Here is a 17,232-nt window from a genome sequence, read left to right on the forward strand (position 1 = left end):
TTCGACCCCGTTCTAGAAGAGTAAAGCGAATCCCACATGCCATTTGTGTTGACATTCCGCAATTGGCAATTACCAGGCTTCCACAAGGCTCCGCATCTGCATGGGGGCTCGTATTGTGCAGGACTATTTTCGGAATCGCAGCGGAGGCAGCGCGCGTCTATCTGGTTGAATCTATGCATGAGATGTAATGTTATTGCTCTCTGGATTGAACCTTGCTAGTGTTGAAGCTGCATGCTGTCCAATGTCGTCACCTGGCTGGTGGAGATGGTTAATTGCTCGGTACCAGTTGAAGTTAGGACGGACAATACTTCCACGAATGGGATATCGTAGCATTCTCCCGCCTTGCGGCAATAATTAATTCTATAGAGGGGTAAATGCTATTTGAATCTTGAAATAGCGAAATCAACTTGCCTGTATAGGGGATTCTCCGCATCTTCAGAACCTTGCTGGAATATTACTGTACTCCGTAGTTCTCACACTCCATTCGGACGACATATCGGATGATATGCAAAGCGGCAACCGTTGATAAGCACCTAAATGACTCTGGTAATCAGACGATTAAGCCAGAAGCCCTAGGAAAATAACTGCAGCGATTGCGATTACTCGCTTAGCGGTGAATTTTCCCTTTTAAATTGCCGATGTCCGGGATGCCCCGGAGCCGGGGGGCAGCAGAAGTGGGGCCGGCGTCCGGCATACAAAATGGCGCCATGCAGGCAGTCCGAGGGAAAAAGCATGTGCAGTTTGGCCGAGACAAGGGGGTCAAACCCAGATTTCACATGCGATTCCGCCAAGAAGAAGGGTGCGGCGGGATAGTTTGATGAGCCTCAATGCGGCGATCCTGCACCTCCACAAAGGTTGCAGCCCAGTCTACCTTGTACTTCCCCCCCCTGCCGCGCGGTATGATTGCGAGGTTCTTCCCCCTCCCCCATGGCCCAGTTTGCCGTCTGTACCGAATGTGACTTTCGGAACGTGGGCCTCGAATCGAATCGATCTTTATAGGCAGCCGAGTAAACAAACAGCAAGGTAAACGAAGAGGGGAAAAGTAAACCCGTCGCGTGTGCTGCTATCGTGTGTCTCCTCACCGAGTGGTGGATATTCCCGTCCTCACGATCACCCGCTTGTCCGATTTTAGCACTCTGCCAGTTTCATCCCCACATGATTAATACACCTTCTCAGAAGGATGGTGCTCAATCTGCAACCTAACTGTTTAAGCTTAGCCAGCGAGTAAACAACAAAATGGCGAAACGCTAGTACGGAGGTGACAGAGACCCTTCCACGGGGATGACCGGGAGGCTGTGCGACGAAACAAAAAATAAACGAAAAATGGCACATGAAGCAAAAAGTTCAATGAGCAAGTCCAAAACCAGGCCTTTTCCTTCTAGAACCAAGGAGCTAAACTGACCATTACGCGGATCACTCATGTTTTGGGGGGTCCCCCTTGTCCGCGCGTGGGTTTCGGGTGGTTCCGTAAAGGCAGGTGGTGTTTCAGTCGGGGCCTTGCTGACAGACAGCAGCTCCAGTCTGGAGGACCCTTTACTTTCACGGCATTGATGGGAGCCGAGTATTACCTATCTCGGCGTTTCTCCATTGACTATCATGAGTATATTAGAATGACGATGGCCTCACCACCAGTGATGATGTTGATATTCCCCAAGCCAGCGGTTGATTGATTCTTTATTCTGAGAGTTCTTGCAAGCCTAGAACCTGTTGTTGATTCTCTTGTTTTTATCTGAGCATAACATCCTATCTATTGTGAAAAAAAGAAGGAAAGAAAACTTAGTTCATCATGTTTGTCAAGAGCGCTGCTTCGGCCAGTATCCTGTTGGCGTTGGCCAACTTTGCTTCTGCGAGCCCGGTGCTTGCGAGGAGAGAGGTTGAGGCGAGGGCCGTCGCCAACAAGTTCCTGTTGACGCCTGCTCCCCCCGCCAGTGGTGATGGCGCAAATCTGGGTCTGACAAGCCAGGACAACTTCATCTGGACTCATGACGACGAAGGTTCGTTACAAGAAAGATCCAATCTCGTTATACCGGGACCAGTGGTTCTAACTCTTCTCATCAGGTATCCAGGCCAACTTGACCCTCCAGGCCTCCAAGAACTTCCGTCTCCTCAGCGCCCCCAACTTCCAGGACGTCGTCGAGTCCGTCGACTGCAGCACCGAAGACATCACCATCAAGTTTGGCAGCGCCAGCTCTCTGCAGGCTGCCCAGGCTGCTTGGAAATGGGTCAACCAGGCCGCTGCCAACACCCTCATCTACGTTGCCGACGACGAGGCCTGTGCCGGCGACAAGGGCCGCCAGCCCTTCTCCGTCGAGTCCATTACCTACGACACCACCGCGAACACGGCTCTCATGGCTGCTACCAAGGCTCAGTGGAGGGACTTTGCTGAAGACGCCAGCATCCACATCTCGGGTATCCCCGCTGCAGGAAACACCGCCAGGGATATCAGCAAGGACGTCAGCATCGACATCAGCCACGACTTCTCGCAGCCCATCTACAGCACCACCGTTAGCGGCGTCAACCTCGCCGTCGCGTGCTCCAAGTGCACCACTCAGGGCAAGCTGAACGCTGACATCACGCTGTCGTTGTCCAACGGCTTTGAGGCTTCGCTGACCACGTCCAACAACCTCGGGGCCACTGTCGAGGTCAGTGTCTCTGCCGGTGGCAGCATCTCTTCGCCCATCTCCACCAGCATCCCCATTGCCACGGTGCCCCTGGCCGGCTTCTCCATCGCCGGCGTCGTCGACATTGGTCCTCAGCTCAACATCGTTGCCGATGCCACCATCTCCGGCTTCAGCGCCTCTGCCACGGCCACCGTCGGCGCCACTGCCAGCCTCCCCGACGGCTCCGGTTTCACGCTCGGCCAGAGCGCAAACATCAACCCAACCATCCAGGCCAGCGGCCTCGGCATCAGCGGCTCCGTGTCCGCGTCCGCACATGTCGCCCCCGTCATCACCCTGCAGCTTGCCGCTACCTTCCTCGGTGAGGGTCTCGTTGGAGGACTTGCTCTCCAGGCTCCTGTCCTGAGCGCGAACTTTGCTGGCGCGGCTAGCACCGGTGGTGTGAATACTTGCGGTAACGGCAACGCTGAGGTGTCTGTCGAGGTCGATGTTGGTGCTGAGCTGGATGCTTTCGGAGGATTTGGAGGAGCTACGGATCAGCCTAACAAGATTACTGTTTTCAACAAGTCGACGACTCTGTGGAAGGCATGCTTGGTTGTGTAATTGTTGGTTATTATGCATATTGGTATGTATGGTTTTGGGTATCATGTTGATCATGGATGGGTGGTTGTATAAGTCACATTCAAATGGGGTAGCTTGTTTATAGCGTGGTTTACAAATCAAAAGAGTCAAGTTAATTATGGAATGGCCATCTTGTTGAGTTATAATATCAAAGCGTAGATACCGCTGCAGTCCCTTACACAAAATCCAAATGATTCATTTCAGCTTATAACCCTTTCATGCACTACCCCAGTGCGTCGCCAAAAACTCTTCAACCTTGAGAGGCACCACCTCTGGAACCTTTTGGTTAACCGTGGGCGTGAGATCATATTCTCCCTCGGCAATGATTTTGAAAAACTCATGGATCATCAGCGTCGCTGGGTCCGGGTTGCCAGCAATCACCGCGTTAATGGCATCCAGAGAGAGGTACGACTTGCTGAGAGACTTTCCCGTCGTCTTCTGAATCTTGTCGACGAGTTCGTTGACAGTAAACTTGTCGCCCACAATCACGCTGTCCTCGTCCCACTTTTCGAAATCCAGCGACGCAGCGGCATACTTTCCGACGTCTCGCATGTCAGTCACGCTTATGACGCCGGAACCGTCACCGGGAATCGTGATGCTGCCGCTGTTGATGTCGAGCAAAAAGGGCGGGCCCTGGTATCCAGCTCGAGCAACAACTTCGTCTCGCGGGGCGCCTGGAGCCCAGACGTTCATCCACAGACCGTTGATAAACCGCGTGTACTCCAGTCCCGACCTCTTCACTGCCTCCCAGACGGGCTCCTTGGACTTGTAATATGCCACTTGGTCGTATGCGGGAATAGACCACTCCGAGGGCACGAATCGCTTTACCTTGGCCTCCTTGGCCGCCTCCAGTAGAGCGATTTGCAAGGTGCCTACAGCCGGGCCATAGGCCCAGATGCAGCTGAGAACAGTGTGGACGCCCTGGAGAGCGTTGGTGAGTTGTTCGTGGGAGCTGTAGTCGACGATTTTAACGATTGCGCCTTGCTCTTCGAGTTCGGGGCGTGGAGAGCGAGAGAGGATGACGAGTTGGTGCTTTTTGGTTGCAAGAATAGCGGCAATGATGTTTGAGGCCATGGCCGAGCCTCCTCCAGCAATTGCGACAGTCACCATTTTGATAAGGTGTTATTGGGGTTTAATAGGTGAAAGGTTGAAAGAGTAGCTTGTATTGTTTGGTTGTGTGTGTGATGAATCTCTTCTTGTCTTTACGAGAAGTATGAGGAGATATATATACATCTGAAACTCCGGCACCCCCTTCACTGCTGAGAAGTATTATTAACTGTCTCAATGAACTACCAATACAAATATTTCTCAGCTGTCTTTTGTCATTATTCATCTTGTCATGTCCGCTGTGAAGTTGGAGTGTATTTCATCCCCCGGCCTTAAATCAGGGCGGCCGCCTTCGGCCGCGTTTATAGTAGACTTGGCGTTGCCGACCCTAGTTCAACTGACTTGCCACTCCGCCCGGTGGAGACGTCGTTCATCAAAAGAGAACAAAGGTTAAGATGCATACGATACTCCGTAGATAATCGAAGAATTGCAATAATTGGTATTCGAGTTACGAAGGCTCATTATAGCAAGTCCTGAATCTAAAAGACGGTCCTATTACACCGCTTCCCTCACCCAATATCTATCCATACCATGTCCCTTTGAAATTACAATTATGTACAGAGTAGAGCAAGATCTATTACTTAGACAGTAGTGCAACTAAACAGGGGTCGTTTTGAATCGGCTGAAATGAGTTAAAAGTGGATGGCGAATGCGGCAAGACACCCGAAAGCACATCATTCACAGATTGAAGGTGCTTGGCTGTAACAAGAGGGTTGGTACACATTAGTCACGTATTGCTTTTTATATCATAATTGAAAGCAACGTACCTGCAGCTTGCCACCTCCTGCCGTAGTTCCAAGTGGCTTCCCGGAGCGTCTCAAGCGCCTTGGTCCACTCCGCATTGTCCATGTCGTCGCGGAAGGAGATCAGCTCCAAGGTAGCCCGATAAATGGCATGGCAATACGTAGGCGGAAACGATATTATATTAATCTTACGGTAGTGGTTATTAATGGTGTGCGCCACGTCGACAACCATGCGGACAATCGTTTTGACAGCTAATGATGAGGCCAGGACACAGTGCGGTGGGTAGCCTGCAACCTCGCCTTTGCGCAGAGCCTCAGCCGTGACAGAAGGATACCGACTGTGTAAGAGGAGAAGAGAACTGCAATCGAGTTGTGTTAGAATTTTTTGGTTTTTTGTCACTTTTTTTGCTTATTGGCCATGAGGTTGAGAAGGCAACTTACACGAGCACTATAGCAGATGGTTCACAATACCCGCAGGTGGCACCGCCAGATTGGTCGACGAGTATTCGCATGAGTTGCTGAAGTTGGCTATCTATTTCAAACTTTTCTTCTCCGTGATAACCTGCAGATTGGAAATTTATCACCCGATGGCGGAAAGCCACCGTCCTGTCAAACAAGCGCCATGCTTTTGCTTGATAGCCAAATACACCGGGTTCTGCATCACGGGTAATAATGCCGTCACCAATGCGAGAAAATGAAGGATCAAGATCAAATGATTCAAAAGGCAGGTGCTCCGGCACTGTGTCCGGACAGCTTGCATAAGGTTTGGCGAATGTAGCATCGTGCATCAATGTTGACCTGCATGTAATTGCGTTAGTTGGTGCTCAGTCGGAGTTGTATGAATAATCGGCCGGTGTTCGAACCTGTCTCGTATAACCAATGCCCACCAGAGATTGCATCTCTCAGCTATTCGGATCCATTCATCGCTATATTGGAGGTCGTCTGATGGAGGCTTCTCGTTATGCAATTCCATCCAATGGCCCATTCGTACACATATGCCAATCGTTTTGTAGCATTCTTTATCCATGCCGAAACCATACTCGTAACAAGACAAGAGTATCCCAGCTTGTATCATTTCCAAAGATGCATCTATGCTTGCATTTAGACTCCAGAATATGGAGCGGGTTGCCCTGTACAGTGGTTCTGGTGCTGTGTCGCTTGCCGGGCAGTGGATCGATAAGAGAATGCAAAGCAAGAGAATAGCAAAATCCGGGCGTTTCGTTCTGCTGAAATCCGTCATCCTAGTATAGAATAACTTTTGTGACATGATGGGTATCCATTTGTGGATGTTGTTAAAGTAGATCTGTGATGCCCCATATATCTCCCCTGGGTGTGACTGAAGAAGTTGATAGACCTCTTCGCCAACATTCAGCTTGGAAGTAAGCCCCTCGAGGCGTGAAATGAGATCCGCCTCATAATCAGTTTGACTTGCTGTCTCGGGAGGGCCCGGTTCTGCAGCCGAGCGGGTTGGTCCGGACACCTTGGAAGTGCCAGGGACGAGCATCTCCTCAAACAACTTGATTTTTTTCCTCAGCTGGCGGAACTCCTCTATTACCGGCACGCTCTCGGCAGCATCTTCGTATACACATTGTATATGTAACCTAGGGAAATGAGCCTGGGCCCACAGCCACCTCAAGGGATCAAAGAGTTTATAGCGGCTTACTTCTTGCACTGCAGGCACTTGGGCAGCGCCTTGTCGCACTTCTTCTTCTTGCGGCGACAGGAGAGACAGACATTGTCTGCCCGTGGCCGTGTGGGTCCCTCAGTGCTTTCAGGGGACAGTAGATTAGAAGCCATAACCGCGCATCTGTGGGAATTCAAGATGGCTGAACCGTGGAAACGCGGAGATGGGAGACTGCTAGAATGAATTGTGCAAGTATGTGTTTAGGATTGGATGGTTAATCGAGATGGCTAATAGTGACGGAGCTGCAACTTGTATCGGACTTAGACAACGGAGCCATGGTCGCGGAGTTTGGCGGATTTGATCCAAGCTGGGTGGCGGCCGCCGTCGGCCGCCAGTTGATGGCTCCATTCGATTGACTAGGCAGGTTAGGTTATAGATACGAATCACATAATCAATGCAAGCATGTAATCTGGACTCGAAGCCAGGATGCAGATGGCCTGAGCATGATCACATTGCAAGAGTTGTTTGGCATCCAGGCAATGGATTACTTGGCTTATGAATTCAAGGGTGCAGTTCCTTTTTGAATATATAGAGTGCTTGATTCCGCCATGAAATCACCCCGACTCTGTGTGAAAGACATTGTGATGCCTTCTTCACTAACGGCCAATGTCAAAAGGCAGCCGTGATAAATGCTGCACAAATGCGAGTTGTAAGGCGCTTTCTAGAATTCATGGCCTTGTATGCCGATTCTTGAATAGAGCGACACAACTGTGCTCGGCGCAGTGAAGCGTGTACTTGGCACCAATGAAAGCTCATTCAGATGACGACTTACAACCAAAGCTGGATGATATAATGCAGAGGCTTTAACCTCTCGAAAGACCTGAACAAGGAGAACCTTTGTGGGCTGTCATTCATTAAAAACATATTCCGGCCAATCATTTAGTCCTTTGTCATAAGCGCCTGTGGCACAACGATCTCCATTTCAACAAGGGAACTGGGAGATTCAACCTCTGGAAACTGGGGTTCTGCAGTCTCGTCTTTATCGTTGTACTGGTCCTCAAGAAGCGGTTTGCAATCCGGCGAAGCCATATCATTGGTCTAGTGGCGCAATGGCAGCGCGTTGCTTTCCGGTGGCAGAGGTTCCAGGTTCGACCCCTGGCTGGATCGAGTTTCAAGTTTCTTTCTTTTTTTGCAAACTCTCGAGTTGAAACAGGCACTCGTCTCTCTTCATTTCTGGTGGCTCGATTGGTGGACTTGCGTGCGAGCTCCTAACTCGTCGCGGATAACACAGCGAGGACCGGCCTAGACTTGGCGAACTACCGGCATTCTGCTCCTGTCATGGCAGCTGAGCATCAGCTTTTTGCAGCTTGTGTGGCAGTTAATAATTGCTGGCCTATGACGCATCAGCAAGTCCGAATACGCGCGCCCTACCTGGTAGCCCGACCCCTGCCGGCTTGTAATCTAGTAACTTGGCTACACGGAATGTTTGACAACGGAAGCCAAAGCAGCCAATCAAGGGCGCAGGGCTTTGATTCAGCGGGAGGAATGTGAAGCGCAAAGAGCGTCGTCGGGCTCTGAAAATAGCATCAGCTAAGCCAGTCACCAGTTAGCTCCCGACAAGGTCATCAAACTTTGCTTTTTTGTCCTCGCTGAAACTTTTGGAATCAAAGAGGGTTTCCCCCAAGGATCTATTCCAAGGATCCATTCATTCTCATCATCATCAGCACCAGCCATCAGCATCAGCAAAGTCGCATTTCAGGCAGGATTGCGGCTAAACCAGCCACTACGCGCCGTCATCAGCACGTAGGCAGGCCACGCCATTGCTGCTGTCAAAATGGCATAGCTCAGCCACTGTGGCCCAATCAAAGCGAGGGCGTGTAGATTAACCACCATTCTGTCTTTTTTTGTTGAGTGAGGGCAGTGAAAGAAGGCAGACGCAGACCAGACCCTTGTCCAGGCTAGATTTGCAGCTGGTTTGCTTTGCATCATCAGTGCGGAATCGAAGTCTGTACTGTCTGATCATCTGCCGTTTTTGCTGCTAGCCTCTGGTGGAGCTGAGGACAAAGCGATTAGGCTGGTACCTGGGAGATACCTGGGCGCAGCATTGATGAAACAGGGCAGCTGGCGCTTAACCTGTTCGCGTCGTTGGTTCCTGCTGGGTTTCCTGTTAATGCTGCCTGGTTCATCGTGACGTAGCGACGAGCCACATCGCATGACATCACCCAGGGTCTATTTCTTAGGTACAGATAGTAGTCGTAGTTGTAGTAGTAGTTGCTGCGATTTCCTTGGACGGCAGCGGCTGCTTTGTGTAAGTCCAGTCGTCAGTTGCCTGCTGCGAAGGACTATTAAACCCTCTTCGGGTCTCGCTCGTACGGCATCTTGCTTGTTGCTCTTTTTCCATTCTCAAAACTCTTCTCGTCCTTCTTCAGCCGCTGGATTCTCTCGCTCTTGTGATCCCATTCACCTGGAGCCACAAACAAGTGAAACAGTCACAATCGCTCGAACGAGACGGACGCATTCAAGCCCAACTAGCCCGAAACTGGCCCCTTCACCAGGTGCTCTGCAGTGACTGGACCGTCATTACACGCCATCTCTAGCCGACACACCCTCACAGTTAGCTCCGCAGCTTTCAACATCCAATTCGACGCCACCCGCTTCACAAAGAGCTTCCCAGGTGTTATTAAAACCCTTGTCTCCTCCCGCCCTCAGCCTTCGATCGGCCTCTTCAGACATCCATACGGCTCTCTGCGAGGTTGTGTGCTCTACAGTAGGACATTTGACGAAGCCATCGTTTTTCAGTCAACAACAAGGCCGCCTGCCTAAAACAACTGCCCACCATGGCTCTTGGAATGATTACCATTATCCACATCGTGCTTGCCGTCCTCGTCATCATCGAGCTCGGCATCACAGGCTATCGTGAGTTTAATGAAGATGTGTATCTCTTACTGTCTCTCCCCGGCTAACATGCTTCTCTGCAGTTGTTGACACGACTTCTGGTTTTGGCTTTTCAGCGCCCGATTCCTTTGCGTTTATGCTGTTTAACTCAATCTGGAGCTTGTTGATTGTCGCCTACCTGGCCATTACGCCGCTCTACCTTAAACGCTTCTACCATGCTCTGGTAGCATTCGTCATCTTGGTCATTACGACTATTTTCTGGTTTTCGGGCTCCATCGCCATGGCCGCGTTCATTGGTGTACCAAAGTGCCACGGAATCACCTGGTGCCAGACTTCTCAGGCTGGAGTCGCATTTGGGTTCTTCTTGTGGGCAGGATTCCTGGGGCTGACGATCCTTGAGGGCTTGACTACCTTGAGGGGCCAGGCACGGGCTGACAAGACGACTCCCTCAAACGTTTAAGACTTTGGAAATTTTGTGGTGGGGACGAGCTGGGTTTGAGAAGGGAAGGATTGATTCGGATGAAATGCGGCAATGATGTGATGCGACGCGATGATGCTGAATGGCTGGGACTGGAGTGATGATACCCTAATACACCTTTATGAGGATTTCCTTCTTGTCTCGAACGGTTTGCTCTGGAATTTTATGTCACTACCTATTGATGATGCTAGCACGGGCCAAAAAGCGACAGTATGAATATTATATAAAATCTCCAATCAATTTGCTGATTCAATGGTGACTGTTTCACACGAGTTTATAGAGTCCATCCCTTTGCATCACGCACAGGCACCATGTATGCTGCCCTACCTACGAGAGCAGAATCTTGCAGACGGGAATTTAATGTCTGTGCGATGGCTGAGTGCCGGCCCCACAAAGTGTCTTGGGCCGCAGGCGGAGCGGCAGAACAGAACAAAAGGCGTGAGTGACAAGAAGACGGGATGACAGCGTGAGAAATGGGTCTCGGTTGTTTTGGCACGATACAGTAATAGAGCACAAGCCCTATGGAATAACATTTTGGAGTTGCCAGCAGGGCTTACGAGATGAGCAGCGTTGACAGCGAAACACGTGGCAGCCCAGAGTCTTTGGTCCAGGCGGTGTGCCCAGTTTTGCATGATTTTGCATGATTTTGCATGATGCCTTGCAAGCGTCGTGCTGTAGATAGTATGGATGGGGGTCGATGGATGGGGGGGTTCTGTTCTGCAGACGAGATCCCCCATCGATGCCAGATTCTGCTGCTCTGGGGTCCAAAGCAGATCCTCCATACTCTACAAGTATATTGACAGAGTTTGCGGCAATACGGGATTCCCAAAACTAATACGCCGTTGCCGCCACTTTGGCTGCCCTTAGCCTGCGGGAACTAGACCATCAACCTGTTGCGCATATCGAGTGGCTGGTTGGGCTCACGCAACGGTTACCAGCCACTCAATCCACGTTTTTTTCTCTTCTTCTTCCCCGAAAAGACCCCTGGCAGGATTTCAGCCCGTCCATCCAGCCACTTTTCTCGCTGCCCCACCAACGGATTGAAGCTTGCCCCTGCTTTTGCTTGCTTTTGCGTTGCTGCATGTTGTCTTACAGCTTCATTGTGCAACAGCCATCCCATCCCATCCCATCCATCCATCTCTTTATCGAATTCGACTTTAGCCGTTCAGCTTAGCTTCATATTTGCCAAGTATTATTGATTATTGCCTACTAACCTCCCTTAGCTGGCCATGACGAGAAAATCCCGCGCAAAAGGCCTTTGTTTTGCAGCTGTTCAATTTCCCCGCCACCCAAAGATAGTCTACCATCTTGGGTTTTCCCAATGAAGCGTCTCTCCCAACCACCTCATATTCTTTCTGGTGGACGCGCATATGCAGGGCTTGATTAGGTAGTGGAATAAAAGCGGCGTGGAGGCGCATTGCCACGTTTTTTTACAAGATCCTTTTTTTTTCTTTGTGTCTTCTCTCTTTTCTTGTGTTGCATCATTCCTGTGACAAAGGGCTGGTTTGTGCTGCCTGAGACTTTGATTGCTTTAGCTGCAGCGCCCCGAGCTCAGATCAAAGCGCCCGACACCATTCCTGCAGCCGTATAAGAGTATAAGAAGCATCTCGTCGCATCTGCGACACCCCCATTGCCCACGATGTTGTTCGCAATCGTCTTCGTGTGCACTCGCTTCTCGCAAATCGTCACTCTGGTAAGTCTCTCCATCCATCTCCCATCCAGCGCATCGCATTCCCGACCGCAATCCTTACTCATTCGACTCTCCTCGCAACCAGACACCGCCAGTTGGCATGCTCAGCTGGTTCGTCGGCAAGTTCAACGACGCAAACGTCCTCACGCCCAACGCCATCCTGGTCCTCTTCATCGTCACCGTTCTCGCCCTCGCCTGGTCCGTCTTCACCCTGCTCGCCTACAGCCGCTCCTCGCACAACGCGCTCTTCGTGGCCTTTGTCGACCTCTGCTTCCTCGGCGCCCTCGTCGCGGGCATATACTTCTTGCGCGGGATCCAGTTTGCCGACTGCCAGGATCCGGCCAGGGACGAGATTTGGTTCAACAAGATTCACGATGTGGGCATTCCGGGCTTCTCTTGGGCCGTCAACAAGCCCTGCGCCATGCTCAAGGCTTCGTGGGCCTTTGCCATTATGAACACCGTCTTCTTTGCCGTCACTGCGTTTGCTGCGTGGAGCCATGGCGACAGCGACGTCTATGTTGAGCGCGAGCAGATTGTGCGCCGAAGATCTCACTCGCACAGCGGTAGCCACAGCCGTCGTCATCGCAGCCATTCGGGCTCGGGCCACAGCTACCAGTCCGCTCGTCGAGTCTATGTATAACGGAGGAGCTTTAGTTGACGAAGAAGAAGGGGAACAAACACAATTAATGAACGGGGTTTACTGGGAACGGCTTAGACGCCAACGTCTCCGTATACGAACGACGTTGCTGGGTTTAAAGGATGAATCAGGCGCAGTACTGATGATTTATGATTGAAAGAGAGGCACGATTGCTGCAACGATAATGTTTTGTCTGCTTTTTTTTTTACGATATACATGTTGAGCAGCTCCAATTTGGGGAGGTATTTACCTTTTTTTCTATGATTTGTATATAGTCTGAGGGCTAGCCGGGTGGACGCTCACGATGATATCTAGCGGCATTGTCTGCTACGAGTGAATGATCAATGGCCAAAGTTTCTATTTTACCCAACTTCATATTCTATACGTGGGCCAATGTGGTTGTCGTCAAATTCGTTGCATGCCAAGCATTCAACAGCGGCATTAGTGCTTTCCCGTCTCTTCGCCCACATGATAGCCTCTCGCTATGCCGCTTCGTCCCTCCTCTATCACCGTGCTAGCTTCGTCATTAAAGTCGCTGCCCAGTCCTTGCCATGTCCTCTGAGATCGGAGATATTCCGCACCGGGGCTGGCTACCCCGTTGATGCTCGCCAATTCGCCCACTGTTCTCTTTATCAATGCTTCGGATGACCGCGGCTCACCATTGCCGTCGGCCTGCTGAGTAGTCTTGGATGCGCTCCTGGTCGGAAGCTGCATTGGCCTGCTACTGCTGACGAGTTTTCCAGTCCGCAGGTCAAATACGGGTGGTAGCGATTCATCTTCGTCCACATCGTCTTCAGCCGTCGCATCTCCCTCATTCGCGTCTTTGTCCGCCTTGTCTTGCTTCTCTTCACTCTTAACACCATCGTCAACTTCCAACTTGAGCTTCTCAATACCTCCCCACCACTCCCCACCCCATACTCGCACCTCCTCGCTCATCAGTGCCACCTCCATCTCAAAGGGTGTGATGACGGGCCGCCAGTAGCCGGCATCCTCTTCGATTAACCCGCTCTCCCAGCATCCCACAACGACCCAGCCCTCGATTTCGGCAAAGTTGGCTAGCTTGGCAGGGTTGAGTTTGCCCACAACAACAGTGTAGCTTTTCTTTCCAGCCGCCGCAATCTTTTTCCGCAGCAGATCAATCGATGAGAGGTAATTTGATACTGAAAGCGTGTTGACGAGGATGCCAATGACACCCGCTGAGGCGAGAGAGAGAACCCGAGCGAAGCGCCGGCGCAGAAGCCCTGCTGTTCGGAAGGTCGGGTTGTCGAGGGTAGGAGATGACGATGATGGTACGGAGAGGACATGTAGGGAGGCGAATCGGGATTGGAGAGCTAGGAGTAGAGATGCGGGAGGATCGGAAATGTGAAACAACGAATGCGACTTGAGAAGCTCTTCGTCTATTGGGTTGCCCGATATTCTCCTGTTTGGTATTACCCCAGCAGGGTCTCTGATCACTTCTGTCGCTACTATGTTGTTATATCCCAACTCCCCGAGCGCTTTTGATATCGGTTCCACGTGGTTCTGATATGTCAAGTCTGCCATGATGACGACCTTTGTGTCCTTGTGGCCAAACTCTTTGGTGAATTGCTCAATGACGGCATCGTGATCCAGCTCGTGCGAGGTGTATACGTATATAACCGGCAGTCGACTTGTCGGGCTCAGGCATGTTCTTCCATAGTGGACTACAACGTCCGCATTTGTATGCTCGGCTGCAATCTCGTCGACGCAGCAGGCGCTGTAGCTTGTGTCTGCCAGGATGCATATTCTCCAATCCTTCGCTCCCTCTTCTGTGCTTGTGCTTTCCAGCTCTTGCTTTAGCACTTCTACTACTCTTGGGCCGTCAACGAGCATGTGGTCTGGAAACTGTAGCGCGACTCTCTTCCATCCACCCTGGCGGATCTCTGTCGCAGTGCGCGCGATCTCGTACGTCGTTCTGAGCGCATCGTGAGAGAGCGTAGACTTGGTTTCGCTTTGCGCAACGGCGTCAAAGAGGTGGTCGTCGGGAGTCGACAGCACGGGCGCTGAAGAGAGTTCGGTCATGGTCGCCTATGTTGTCTGTTTGTTGCAAATAGACCGATTAGTTGCGCCTTGAAAAGTTGACGAATGGCTGGAAAGAAATTTCATATCAGGTCATTCACAAGGGCGTTGAAAAGTTGAAGTTGGAGGGGCAGAGTACCCTGTGCAATAGTGGGGTGCGGGTGTCAATATTGCTCACCACATGCGGCGGAATGGGTGTGAATTATTGATGTCATTCATCACAGCACCTAGGTACTATGTTGGTCTGCCGGTTGGTAGGTACCATGAGACGAAAGGGAGTTGATCTACCTACGGAGTATACACGGTAAATTCACATGGGAGAGGCATATCGAGGCAATTGTGGAATACTTTTATGCATTTATGCATTTCTTCGTTTATTTATACTGCACACCAATACTTTTCTTTGACATTGTGCCTACTACTAGGTAGCGTAGCGTCCATAGGTAGTCTCACCTGCGTAGTACTCTGCACCAACATGTGATCAAGGGATATCTCAGCCGAGCAAGACGAACATGCTGCTCTTATTGGTGAGGCTGCAAGGAGACTTTGTAACAGTCCCGATGTTGTTACCATGATGCAATGTCTCAATGGTGTCTCTTATCCAAACAGGAAATTCGTCTCCTTTACGAGTTACCATTTGCGGATACCCGCCAACCGAGCTGAAAGTATCATATGAGAATCCACAAGTTCGGTAACTATTCACCGCTAAGCTCTTGGCAATTACTTGCGTCCGAGAACCAATATCGACATCATACGGCTTAAATGCTGGTAAGAGTGTGACGAAAAGGGAAATCCGTAAATGCGAGTAAGATCGTCCAATCGGATGCAAGGTAATCTCAGATTGTCTCGCAACCAAATGTGCTTGTTTGGCGCTGCGTAGTATCTTTATGGTCCCAGCTGAACATGGCGTTGTGGCTTGTGAATTACAAAGGATCGTGGTACGAAATTAATAGCATTAAGACTGCTGGATAAACATCTAGTCAATTAATCATCCGAGACATGTGAGCCCCTTCACGGGTGTGCGTGCGCTCTTATATTTACCTGCTTGTTTCCCATCTTCCTACCTCTTTTGCAATGTAATCTATGGCTATGAACCATCAGCACAATGGCTAGCACCAATGATAAAAACCATTCAAATCATTTTCTAGAAAACAAGACCATAGTCATTGCAGGGGCAGGCATTGCTGGATCTGCTTTCTTAGTCGGCCTTCAGAAACTATGGAATACGAATCTCGGCAAGCCAACCATCATCATATACGAACGTGATGCACAAGACGTAGCTGCTCAAAGAGAGACATACAATCTATCTTTGACCGGGTTCGACGACTCGGGCGGCCTCGTTGCGCTCAGAAACTTCGGCTTACTTGATGAAGCTCTAGGGAGAGCTGTTTCGGGGATTGGCGGAGTTGGTTCTTTCAAGATATGGGACGCCAGGTGGAAAGAACAGGTCTCATTCAGCAGAAAACCCGTCTCTGGGATTCCGTCAACCAGCATTCGAATTTCTCGAAAGGACATTCGTCAAGTCCTCCAGAATTCATTCTGTCTTGATGATTACTGTACCATCCGCTGGGAGTCGCAATGTGTTTCTGCCACCCAACTCTCGGATGGTCGCTTAAGAGTACGAGTGATTCACGGAAACGGTGACTCTGAGAGCGAACACGACTGTGATCTCCTTATAGCTGCGGATGGGGCGAACAGCAAGCTACGACAAAGCCTTCGCCCAGACGATACGCTAATTTATAACGGCGCAGTGCTCAGAGGAGGAATTGCAACATTCCAAGAGTCTCTTCCACAGCAACTTAGTGAAGATTGGGGCTTCGTCGTCTCACGCACTGGTGTGTCGGCTTTCTTTTCGCCCATCGACAAACACAGAATCCTGTGGACTGTTGGCCAGAAGGAAAACCATGTGCCCCGACTGGATCATGGGTCACAGACTGAAGTGCAGGCCGTCATAGACAAGAGTCTTGAGCTTGGATCGCACATTCCCGAGCCCTTCCCGAGCATTGTCAAGCAAACCGACCCCAAGACAGTTTTGCTCTTAAACTCACGAGATAAGATGCCGTTTTATCATGACGACATAGCAAAAATACCTGCCATCTTTCTCGGCGATAGCAACCATGCACTCAGCCCATTTGCAGGAATTGGGGCCAATTTGGCACTGGTGGATGGATGGGACATGGCAAACCAGCTTTGCAGCCAGAACAGCTTAGAGGAGGCTGTCAAGGCATACGACGATCTCAGTGTGACAAGAGCAACACGACATGTCAAGCGGTCGAGAGGAATGATCAAGGCCGCTCATGACACCGGTTTGCGATACTACCTGTTTTGGTGTATGTTGTTTGTGGGCAAGTTTGTGAGATGGGTCTTGTTTAAGACGGGCCGTTGAACTGAGCTGGATGTTTATTAGCGGGGATTGCGGGAGAAGCGGCAGACTAGACTTATGCAGGGAGGCTAACAAGGTTTGACAGCTCTTTGTACCTAGACCGCGACGTAAGATTGCTGAATTTCCATGTCGCTGTTGATATCGCCAATAGGGCGTCTATTTCGAGGAAAATGTTGACCGATCAAGAGAACGAATTGAGTTTTGAGTTGTAAAAATAGACCACGTAAGGTACCTCGATTAAGCTGAGTATTGAAGTACCCGCCATTGAATGAGTTTCACCTGCACAGAGCAAGTACCTCCCCACCTCAGGAGATACAGTGCTGATAGACAGTGTAGCTGTCCATCGCACGCCACACTTTACGCGAGATAAGCCCAATTCGTAGCGATTAACGAGTCCAG

The 17,232-nt window shown here is 50.6% G+C and overlaps 7 protein-coding genes across 7 annotated transcripts; 4 read left to right on the top strand and 3 right to left on the bottom strand.

Moving 5' to 3' along the window:
* Positions 1–1,786: 1,786 nt before the first annotated feature.
* On the top strand, positions 1,787–3,221 carry TRIVIDRAFT_49552 (uncharacterized protein; the record flags this gene model as incomplete). The annotated part of the gene is made up of 2 exons (XM_014098037.1): positions 1,787–1,994; positions 2,059–3,221. 2 exons carry the CDS (start codon positions 1,787–1,789, stop codon positions 3,219–3,221), a joined length of 1,371 nt encoding a protein of 456 aa, XP_013953512.1.
* A 405-nt stretch (positions 3,222–3,626) lies between these two features.
* TRIVIDRAFT_129598 (uncharacterized protein) lies at positions 3,627–4,346 on the bottom strand (the record flags this gene model as incomplete). Its single annotated transcript, XM_014098038.1, has 1 exon — positions 3,627–4,346. A coding segment is annotated over one exon (720 nt), but the record flags the coding sequence as incomplete, so codon positions are not given.
* A 551-nt stretch (positions 4,347–4,897) lies between these two features.
* Positions 4,898–6,886, bottom strand: TRIVIDRAFT_69312 (uncharacterized protein; the record flags this gene model as incomplete). Its single annotated transcript, XM_014098039.1, has 5 exons — positions 4,898–4,920; positions 5,114–5,448; positions 5,531–5,887; positions 5,953–6,720; positions 6,753–6,886. 5 exons carry the CDS (start codon positions 6,884–6,886, stop codon positions 4,898–4,900), a joined length of 1,617 nt encoding a protein of 538 aa, XP_013953514.1.
* A 2,243-nt stretch (positions 6,887–9,129) lies between these two features.
* Positions 9,130–10,324, top strand: TRIVIDRAFT_81239 (uncharacterized protein; the record flags this gene model as incomplete). Its single annotated transcript, XM_014098040.1, has 2 exons — positions 9,130–9,629; positions 9,692–10,324. The coding sequence occupies 2 exons, from the start codon at positions 9,551–9,553 to the stop codon at positions 10,066–10,068; spliced, it is 456 nt and encodes a 151-aa protein (XP_013953515.1).
* A 1,401-nt stretch (positions 10,325–11,725) lies between these two features.
* TRIVIDRAFT_49630 (uncharacterized protein) lies at positions 11,726–12,416 on the top strand (the record flags this gene model as incomplete). The annotated part of the gene is made up of 2 exons (XM_014098041.1): positions 11,726–11,779; positions 11,862–12,416. The coding sequence occupies 2 exons, from the start codon at positions 11,726–11,728 to the stop codon at positions 12,414–12,416; spliced, it is 609 nt and encodes a 202-aa protein (XP_013953516.1).
* Positions 12,417–12,854: 438 nt separating this feature from the next.
* On the bottom strand, positions 12,855–14,453 carry TRIVIDRAFT_49364 (uncharacterized protein; the record flags this gene model as incomplete). The annotated part of the gene is made up of 1 exon (XM_014098042.1): positions 12,855–14,453. The coding sequence occupies one exon, from the start codon at positions 14,451–14,453 to the stop codon at positions 12,855–12,857; it is 1,599 nt and encodes a 532-aa protein (XP_013953517.1).
* A 1,081-nt stretch (positions 14,454–15,534) lies between these two features.
* Positions 15,535–17,069, top strand: TRIVIDRAFT_216607 (uncharacterized protein; the record flags this gene model as incomplete). The annotated part of the gene is made up of 1 exon (XM_014098043.1): positions 15,535–17,069. The coding sequence occupies one exon, from the start codon at positions 15,556–15,558 to the stop codon at positions 16,834–16,836; it is 1,281 nt and encodes a 426-aa protein (XP_013953518.1).
* Positions 17,070–17,232: the final 163 nt, after the last annotated feature.

The sequence above is a fragment of the Trichoderma virens genome, assembly GCF_000170995.1.
Source record: "Trichoderma virens Gv29-8 chromosome Unknown TRIVIscaffold_84, whole genome shotgun sequence".
NCBI classification, from domain to species: domain Eukaryota; kingdom Fungi; phylum Ascomycota; class Sordariomycetes; order Hypocreales; family Hypocreaceae; genus Trichoderma; species Trichoderma virens.